The sequence below is a fragment of the Scleropages formosus genome, chromosome 12 (genome assembly GCF_900964775.1).
Source record: "Scleropages formosus chromosome 12, fSclFor1.1, whole genome shotgun sequence".
NCBI classification, from domain to species: domain Eukaryota; kingdom Metazoa; phylum Chordata; class Actinopteri; order Osteoglossiformes; family Osteoglossidae; genus Scleropages; species Scleropages formosus.
The window spans coordinates 10,997,039-11,007,209 of NC_041817.1; the positions used below are offsets into that span (position 1 = coordinate 10,997,039).

The 10,171-nt window shown below is 43.1% G+C and overlaps 1 protein-coding gene across 1 annotated transcript; it reads right to left on the reverse strand.

The window, feature by feature from the left end:
- Positions 1-3,610: 3,610 nt before the first annotated feature.
- On the reverse strand, positions 3,611-9,773 carry ido1 (indoleamine 2,3-dioxygenase 1). The gene is made up of 11 exons (XM_018744008.2): positions 9,745-9,773; positions 9,453-9,690; positions 7,901-7,996; positions 7,168-7,287; positions 6,779-6,897; positions 6,159-6,173; positions 5,804-5,903; positions 5,557-5,674; positions 5,375-5,426; positions 5,150-5,298; positions 3,611-4,827 (listed from the first exon to the last, which is right to left on the reverse strand). The coding sequence occupies exons 1-11, from the start codon at positions 9,771-9,773 to the stop codon at positions 4,418-4,420; spliced, it is 1,446 nt and encodes a 481-aa protein (XP_018599524.1). The 3' UTR covers positions 3,611-4,417.
- Positions 9,774-10,171: the final 398 nt, after the last annotated feature.

A 10,171-nucleotide genomic window follows, 5' to 3' on the forward strand; every position in this document is an offset into this window, starting at 1 on the left:
TACATGGGACTGTGGGGATGGTGGCCCTCCCCCATTACCAGCACTTCCTTAGCTATTGATGCATAGTATCCTCATCCTGTCAGGAAGGCTGGTGGGGGTTTGTGCAACAACCAAAATGCGTGAGACCGTTTTCCCAGGGAAATTAAGGATGAGCAGACTCCAGGAGAGCTTTACGCCACAACTGTTGGATGGATGTCCAGTGTGGCCTGGGCACACTTTACCTCATTTGAAATGTGAAGTGTTTCGCAATGCTGCTTTGTTGCTCCCAAATACACTATAAGTCACACCCAAGTCCAGGGTTGAAGAGCTGCTTTCCAGTTATTGTTGAACCAATAAGCTTACTTGTATCACATGCCAAGCCCGAAACTACGTGAACTGGAGTGAAATATTGCAGCAAGACTGTTACAAAAAGGAAGTATAAATTTTGACATCTTCAACACACATTGACACAGTCCTAAACAACTGTCACTCAGTTAAGTGTTGGCACTGAAATATGTGAATACAGTATGACCCCAATGTTATCAATGGAGTCTAAGCAGTTGCAAATTCATGGCACTCTGAATAGATGGATGATTCTTTTTATCTTCGAATACCTCCTTTGTAATCTGCCCTTTAGCCCAGGATTTCCCCTCCAAAGCCATGTGATGCGATGTCATTGACTCAGTCACTGTGTGTTTGTGTCTTTGTGTGTGTGGTCTTTTTCAGCCTCGCTCCTAGGAGACCAGGTTGAGTGTCCTACAGGCCTGTTTTAAATCCCGGATGGGAAGCTGGCGATAAAGCAGAGATTGCAGGTGCCTGCAGGGGAGGTGACATTATGGACAACCTTTAGCGGTTGGAGGAGGAAGTCCATTGCTGGGTAGAAGGAAGGGGAGCGAGGTTGAGAGGAAGTGGAAGGAGAGGCAGTGCCAAGCTGGCCAGGAGCAATGCTTCATTCTGGATGAGGATCAAGGTGTGAGTGAGCGTATGAATAGGGGTGGGTTACAGGTTAAAGCTGTTTTGAGTAGGGTGTGAAAGGTCCTTGGCTCATATGTATGACCCCCAGGGCCCTTGAGTGATTCCCACCCACCCTGCCATGATTCACCACTGATGTCAGCGTGCGTCACAGCCCCCGCTGACTGCTCTCAGCTTTGTTAACCTTTCCAACAAAAGGCCCTGACGTGCGCAAACTCACGTAAGGCTTGGCTGTTACGTTCCACACCAAAAGGAAAAACCCAAAATGTCAACTATGCTCATCCTGATTTCACAAATGGAGCTGTACCAGGACTCATTTTAAGGAGAGTAAAACAACTTTCTCTAGTAAAAATTTCATCTTAGTGACAGTGATCTTATCTTAACAAGCACCATTTAATTGGTTTAAAATTACTAATTTTGTTTAGATTTTTGTCGAAGAATGGAATATTAGCACCTTTATAGATATGGGACATTATTCATTTATAACTTGAAATTACATATATTCACTCACAGCGCTACAACTCACCCATTGTCTGAAAGTGGTCTGATTCGTGTCAATGCAGTTCTGCTCCCTTTGGCAAAATACTTTACCTCTCTTTATTCACAGTCATTGACTGTCACTAGGTAGCTCATAATACAGCCAGGAGGATCTGAAACAATGTGAAGTTAGTCGCTCATTTGGTAGAAGAAGCGAGATGCTCATTTATTTCTTCACTGGCTTCCATGTATTCTCCAGTACTCCCTTTTGGTTCCAGAGTTCCACCTTGTTTCCTACAGGGAGGGCTTTCCTGGTCCTTCCTGGCTGGGTTGCTCTGCAACGAAGCCACATCCTTTCCAGCATGCTAGGGTCAGGTATAATATGTTACACTTTCTTCCTGTTAACACTTAACTTCACCTAGAAGAAGACTGTTTGAAGAGTGTTGCTCAGATATGGCATCTTGTGGTGGAGCAAGAGAGTGTCCTAAAGCTCCATGATGAGCAAACAAAGAGATGTAGAAGCAGGACGGCAGCTTTATAGTGTGGGGAGACCTTTCCTTTGGCTAATCTTGGGGCCTTGTCTGGCTTCTGGGACAGGATGCAACTGTTACGGCACACATCGCATGCTCCCTTAGCAACGGATGCTATTTACCTCTGAGGTTGTCAGGACTGAGGAAGAGTTGTGTTTGCGTTGGCTCTTGGGGTTTCTAATATTATAAGTGCAACAAGTGAGTCATTTATGTGTTGAGGAACCCCAGCCTACCCCAGTCGTTATCTTTCTCCCTTTTCACTTGGCTCCCACCCATGGCCTTTATCCCTGTTTTTGCCTGTTGTGTGGGGCACATGTTTTGTGTGATTGTGTAATTAAGGGTCTCAGCTGAGCTGGCTGTAACGCTGAAGATCTTAATCCTCACATGTTTCAGTAAGTTAATCATGGAACACTTGTCATCACCTACGCACAGGGTTTTCCTTCGTCTGAATGTTTAGTCCCATGGTGAATATGTGGCAGGGTGAATACCTGCATAGATTTCCTCCTGCTGGAATGTTTTTCAGTTTGAGGAACTGAAATGGCTATCTGTTGTGGTTTGTGGCACCTAAATTTCCATGATTGACATCTACAAATCATTACAGCCTTATCTGACAGCGGTGGCTTATTGCTGGGATAGGAAGGTGACAGGAACAAGCTGGCAAAACTCCACTGTATGGCCTGTTGCACTGCAGCTCCATGCTAACCTCCTGGTATTGCTCCAGGAAGCATGGTTATACGTGGGAGTAGGAAGTATCATGGGAGCTGGGAGAGGTAAATGGGCACTGCTCTGATAAGTGTTGGATCTCCTCAGCTTGCATTGTGCATTGTGCTTTGTATCAGTCTACTGATTAAGATAACTTGAAACTGGCCTAAGACCACTCAAATGCTTCATATGGGCCTTTGTTTTCCACACTCAGCCATGTTTGCCTATCCAGTGATGGTATTTGTGCTTCAGGATGGCACAATACAATCCAAACCCTCAATTTTGAAAAAAGAACAGAACCTTCACCAGTGCAAGAACACAGATTTTATATTATCCAACAAGCGTTTTGTGAGTTTTTCAAAATTTCACACCGTACAAATATCTGTATGCTGCTCATGCTGTGTGCAGTGCTGGGACATCGATCTGATGAAGAGTGTGTTGTTTTTAAAAAAAAAAGATAGTTTGTTTTCATTTGTACTTTTAGTTGATATTTGCGTATTATTTTTGCACACTTCTGAAAGGCAGAAATACAGTTTTTCAGTATTTCATCTCTGAGTTGTGTGGTATAGTAGTTCAGCCAGCTTGAATGAGTTTTGAATTTTCCCCAACTCTGGCAACATGACCTTCCTTTTTGTACATGGGATTCCTCCTGTATATTCAGACATGCTTTTCGGGTTACTTGCCATCTCAGTCTTCCTTTCAGCACATGCCAGTGCTGTACACCCTGTGTTTTTCAGGACTGGCTCTTGAATTGAATTAAAATTGAATGTACAATACAATGAAATTATACATAATTAATTATCAATCAGCAAAGGCCTTAATTATCAAAGTGCAACTTTAACCCTCTTTCACAAAGTCTACACAGCAATGTCATTGTTTTACACATATTTTTCAAATGCCTACCTTAACAGATGCAAATTATTGCAAATTGTGTTTTTTATGATGGGATGTATCATTATACACTTGGGTGTCTAATGATATACTTTTACCTGTCTCTATGTAGTTAAGTGTGCTAATTCTGTCAAAAAGTTTGTCCTAACCCCTGCAAATCTCTGTTTGCCATAAGCTGCTGCAAAAGTTCCGGCAAAAACACGAGTTCCCCGTGGGAACCGTGTGCACGTGTGCGCGTGGGTTGATCGTGTAACATCTTGGGTATTTAATGTGTTACGATACCCTCTCCTGGAGCCTTGCAGTACTGCTGTTCAGTGCTGACTCACCTGGACAAGAAGCGGAGGGACACATCTGAGTGTCAGTCCTGCTAGGTGTTGAAGAATGCCGTAGCTCCTTTGCGACAAATACACAGAGAGTTCTCCACTTAATTTTTCGCAGCTGTTTCTAAAAATAGCTGCACTTCTTGTATCTTGGAGCATTCTTGTGGTGACCAGATGGTGTCCAGGAATCAAATGGTTTGGTATGATGGGAATTGGCTTTGGTTAGGCATACAGAATGTTTTCCACATTGCAGTTTACAATAAATGAAGAGATTAGTGGTTGAATTATGCAGAAATCATTGAGTTATGGTTTAGATTGTGGTTTGGTTTGTAATCATCGTGTCTCTTAGCCCTGATGGTGCACACACAACGTTAATTTAAAATTATTCACTCACTGAACCTTAGCATTTCTTCACCACAAGAACTATCTCAATATAGAACGGCTTTCACATTTTCATTTCAAGCATTTTTAGTGCAGTGAATGTGACATCTGACTCTTGGCGGAATCCGCATTAAGTTCATATCTGCAGTACAGCTGACTACCTTGTTAGTTGTCAGCCCTGCAGCTCAAGGATGGGAGTAGAATGGGGGCTGTCATGTGGGCCTCCTGGGTCCGGTCTCTCACAGTTTTGAGGAAGCTCATAATGCCGGAGCCACCGGTGCCCCTGTTTTCCAGGGCAGTAGGGGCTTTAGCAAGGGCCCTCTCCTCAGCATGCTGCCCCTGGCCACAGAGCTGGCGGGCACGAGCGGCAGGCACTGTTATGAAACGGCCCACTACATTGATGTGGTAGTTGCGCAGGGCCAGCAGCTGGGACACACAGCGTCCGTATGCTTCAGTGAGTGGGACACTTGCCTCTTTCTGGACGTAGCCCCGCAGCGAAATGCTCCGTGAAATGTCGTGAATGAGTTGCTTGTGGGTAGGTGGCATGTATTCTCTCATTCGGGACAGAAAAGCACCTGGCCATACAGACAGCACTGTCACTTTCTTTCTTACAGTCTTTGAGTAAGGCATGCACAGAGCTTCTTTTCTCTTATTATTATCATTATTATTCATTTGCATATCGAAAGTGGCTTACAATAATGTAACATATTTTACTGGAGCAAATTAGATTAAATACCTTTCTCAGAGGTACTACACATTGGTTTCTCCTGGAACTTGAACCAGCAACATTCTGGCTATATAGACTGCCAGATCCTGCTTGGTATGTAAGGTTCTGGCAGGACATCGCCCTAGGGGTTTCAGTCCTCAATGCTGCTACTAGCCCAGGGCTTCTCTTACCGCTGTGCCCCTCGTGTCGGACCCCCAGCAGCTCGTCGAAGCAGTGGAGCAAGCTGCTCTGTGCAGCGCTCCCCCCGGAGAACTCCATGGGCTCCTCTCGTACTCCCTCATACAGCAGGCCTTCCGCCATCGAGGGGTTGTCTTTCCACCTGAATCACACAAACACTTGTCTCACAACAGTCTGTCCTGAAGGTGGCAACCGCTTCACAGTTTGTAAAAACTTACCCGGACAGATACATCCGCATGATGCCGTAGAAGACAGACGGGTCAACGTACGCTGGAACGACACAAGACAAAGGCGCTGAGATGACTCTGATGACGAGCTGATGGCTCTGGTGTAGACAGAACATTAGGACTCCCTGAAGCGTTTGTTGTGTGAGCCGTTTGTCCCAGCGGTGTCAGGGTACCATGCATCAACTTGAGCGCCTCTGTCATGCTGCCCAGTGCCTGTGTGATATCCTCCAGAGCATTCGTCACCCCTTCTTTGTTCCCGCGGTGCATTTCATTAATTATCGTCGGGATGGCCTGCAACACCACACAATCAGTGCTACCTAAGAAAAATGCATTCAATTATTATATTTATAATTACATTTTTCATTGCCACATTTTATTGTCCAAAATGAGTACTGCAGCTCATGATGGGCCTTCATTCACCCTGAGGCCAGGCACTGCCGCCAGCTCCACCAACAGGGTCACCATAAAGAAGCCACGGGCGCTCTCCCCTCCTGGGATGGTAGCAATTAGCTCGAGGTTCCTGGCACGGGTAAAGACAACATACTATTACACCATTAGATAATAACTGTTGTAAAGTTCCCACTTTTCATTAAATTTTCTTTTCAAGGAATTACTTTCCTGCTTTTGCTTTGAATGTACACATTCGACACGAGGAGACTAATGAAGTCAATTTGGCCATTTTATTTGTTTAAACTATTAGGATTTGAGCTCTGCCTCCAGTGTACTATGTGTAGTTTATGCAGAAAAAAGAAGTGCATCGGTTTTGAATACTCACTCCATGTCAAAGGGGCTGGTGCAAGAATCCAGAGGTGACATGAAAAGAAATTAAATGAAAAGAATTTAGCCCTTTTAACAGATCTGAGAGTGAAGCACAAGTCATACCTTATGCTTAGTACTGTGTGGGTCCCCTAGGCACCGTAATCTCATCTTGCTCATCAGGCACCTCAGAGAGACAGGTCCCACAAAGACCACCAGTCACACTGAGGTGTAGACAGAGAAATAAATTACATCTCTCCATCCGCTGGGGAAATGCACTTTTATTTACTCTGAATTTTGTGTCACTTTATAAAAATTGTCTGCTAAATGAATACATGTAAATTTTTTGGTTTTGTCCAGGGGTAAAAAGTGCACACAGACACTGCATTCATTTATCCAGCTTTGCTGAATACCGTACAGTTAAGTTATAATATTAGGGCCAGCTGAGATTTAAACCTGCAGCTATTCTCTTCCCTTAACTGCTGTGCTGCCTTCCTTTGAAATATACTGTAACTGTGAATTAACCACTTTCACTTGTCTGACAGTGTGAGTTCTGGGAATATTTGGCATTAGTGGTTCTGTGTGTGTGTGTGTGTGTGTGTGTGTGTGTGTGTGTGTGTGTGTGTGTGTAATGCCTACCCCTCTGGGTTCTTCTTTCTCCAATTGGCCAGCACTCCATCTGCATGAGTGAGGATTGGGGGAAGCCCTAGTCGCTGAGATACATCCCAGTAGGGTATCGCCAGGTTCCGGGGCAGCACCTCCCAGTGAAAAGCGCATTTCGTTACAGGTTTAAATTTTATATATACCGTACATGGAAAAATTTTAACAGAACCATAACCAGTAACATATGTGCATTTTTATTGCCAGGCAATAATTTTACCAGCAGAAATAACATGAGCAGCCATTACAAATTTCCCCAGTGGGTTGTCAGCCAGGACTGATTCCTCAGAATGACCTGCACTGTGTGAAGGGATATTTGAGAGTGTGTGTACTATAGCAGTTTGTTTAATGGACAAACCACTGAGTACCTTCACAGCACCGCTTTCACCTTCCTGCCACACGTAGCCCATGGTCATCATGCTGAGGGCCAGATGTGCAAGCCGCAACTCTTTATGGCTCACCAGGAAGCGGGAGTCCAGCAGGGGCATCTGGGAAAGCGGGCAGGTCAACTAAACCAAACCTGCTACAAAGTCCTATCCCAGAGAAATACTGGTAGCCACAATCTCATAGTTTCTTTTTATACTGATCAGAATTAAGGGGAGGCTTCTGCCAGATTTTTTCAGAGAGAGATCTTAGCTGTTTTGATTCACAGAGAGAATGAGGCTGCATGTTAATTTAGACACGGTGCCCTACCCATTGATCTAGGCACTTAAAGAGAACTTAGGATTTTTCTTAGTTCATGGTATGCCTCTTCAATGCCAAGCTGGAAAGGAAACTGCGAGATTTGCCTCATCAGTTTTATCTATATTGTTTTATGCGGATATGACTCGTGTGAAATGACTGATCCAGTAAAGGAATCAATATGTGAAATAATAAAGAGAGCAGTTGATGTGTAATAGCTAGTATTCCAGGACCCTGTGATTGTATAGTTTTGGACAGTCAGATTTATTTAATCTCACTCGTTGTTTTTTAAACGTGGTTTGTAAAATCTGTAACAAGAAAATAATCAATTATAAGTAATCATCCATTGGAGAGAGCCGGTTCTGTAGGTCAGACTTGCAGACACGCAACCTACTAATGGACAAAAAGGACATGCCTTACCGCATGGACATGGGAACGCAGAGAGTGGGATTGGATGAGCTTGGGGATATTCTGAGCAATGTCCATCCACGGCTTGTAGTATGGTGGCAACTCTGTCTTTGAAGACATAGATACCATTGTTCATCTGTGTAAATGAATGACATATCCCCCCTCTGTGCTTGTGATAAATGGGTAAAGCTTTGTTTCGCTTATCATTACACAGATATTAAAAGTATATATTTGCCTCTTTAATTGATAGCAGGTTTCATGGTTTTTTTAAAATATGACTTGTACTTTCTGTGATGATATGTTCCAAAAATTATTCACAGAAAGTACAAGTCATTTTCCATTGACTCACAGGCACAAAGTTGGACAGTAGCCACCATAACGTGCACTGTCACATACTCTGACAAGGATAAAGTTCACCCGCAGAGCAAATACAAAAGATCCTAGAAATGTTATCTTTAGTTGTTTTGTAACATTCTTTTAGGCACTGCTGCAGACCCTGTCTGTAGCACAAGATTTTACTTATTTTTATGCAGATTTATTTTGGCTTGGGCAGTGTCATTTTCTTCTTTTGAAATTTTTCAGTAACTTGGAAAACAACAAGTTGAATGACTTGTTAAATGATAGTGCTTAATTTATTGAGTCAAACCATGAAGCCCCTCGCAAAAATAAATACCGTGTGGGGGAATTGCCCATAATAAGCAGCATAGTCTACCAATGACCTTTAACATAAACCAGATTAAGTCCTTATAATACTGCAGTTTGCATAGATGGAGCAGCTATCAAGTAATTTACTTAATACTGTGCTTTGAGGACAAGAATGATTATTTTTCATTAAGAAATCTCTTTTACAAGAGAAAATGTCTGTTTCATTCAAGTGTGGAACACATGCATAACACCATGAAGTGAATTTTCTTTCTTACCAGTGGAGCAGGCAGAGTGAAGCCGTACTCCCACTGCTCCCAAGTTTCTATCTATGCTTCTAAAAGACTTAGTACTTAAACATCTCAGAATCATTTTGCTCCAAAGCAAATTGAATTCTGCATATCACTAAAAAAAGACCGTAGTTAAAATGTGCACCTGTGTTAGCATGCGGCAGAAGACCCTGTGGAATAACACATGTAGATTTGTAGATCCTCATAGAGGTGAAATTTAACATTTCAAAGAAGCTGACTCTTATTGTTGCGACCAGCAAAGCAATTAGTAATGTAGACGTCCGTCAAAAGCACTTCTGAAAGACGAAATTCAGTTACTCTTCACTGGTTTCAAGTTACGTAACAGTTTTTATTCATTCTCACTATGACTACCAGTACTTAGAAAACAATTTTTATGGCTGCAGTTTTCATAAACAGATAAACACTAGAATATGAAAGGCTGGTTTTATCGGATCTTAGGAACACTATGTTCGAAGTGCAAAGCAGCCATTTATGATCTATAGTCCGACTAGATACAGCAAAGTGAAACTGACAGGTAAGGCATGTTAATCCTACAGGAGTGCCTTCTTAATACATCTGTTTCCGGTCTGAAGCTCATTGCAAAACACCATAAAGTGAATTTTCTTTCTTACCAGTGGAGCAGGCAGAATGAAACCGTACTCCTCAGAGACATGGTAGCGGTCAAGAGAGAAGGGCTGCTGTGGGACAGACATGCCGCTGGCCCGGACTGGAACACAAACTGTGCTCTGCTGGACCTGGACGGAGGCTATCTGAAGAATGAAAGGAGCCCAGAGGCGTTTGTTTGGATGACCGTGATCCTGTTGCTCAGACACCCCTGCCGGCACGTCCGCACGACCCTCACCCTCCAACCTTAAGTGACACGACACCAAGTTACCTTTAGCCACAAGCGTTGCGCAAACCTACCCTAGTGCATGAAGACAGGGCTTGCACATGGTAGAGTGGCCTATTTTTAAGGCAGTTCCCTGGACACAAGGCGGACACAGATACAATGACATAAAGTAATGCTGTGGTCAATTTGCGAGTGTGAAACTGAATCACTCGGTTTTTGGGGTCTGAGTTTATGTTTGTGGAAATAGAATTACTGCATAAGGGGCAAAAATGTAGCAAACTCTGCTGAGTAATAAGCCCGATAATGAAAAACGGTATATATTTTCAAGAACTGTTCTAATATTTTTTTTACTTGTACAGGACCCTCTTATGAGATCTGAAAATAATGTGTGAGTTGTCACTGGCTTAATCTTTTCCACAGATGCATAGCACAAACTTAATATTTAAGATTGTTGTCTTTCTAGTAAAGTGCTGTTGAGTCAGTTAATGAAATAAATGCAAA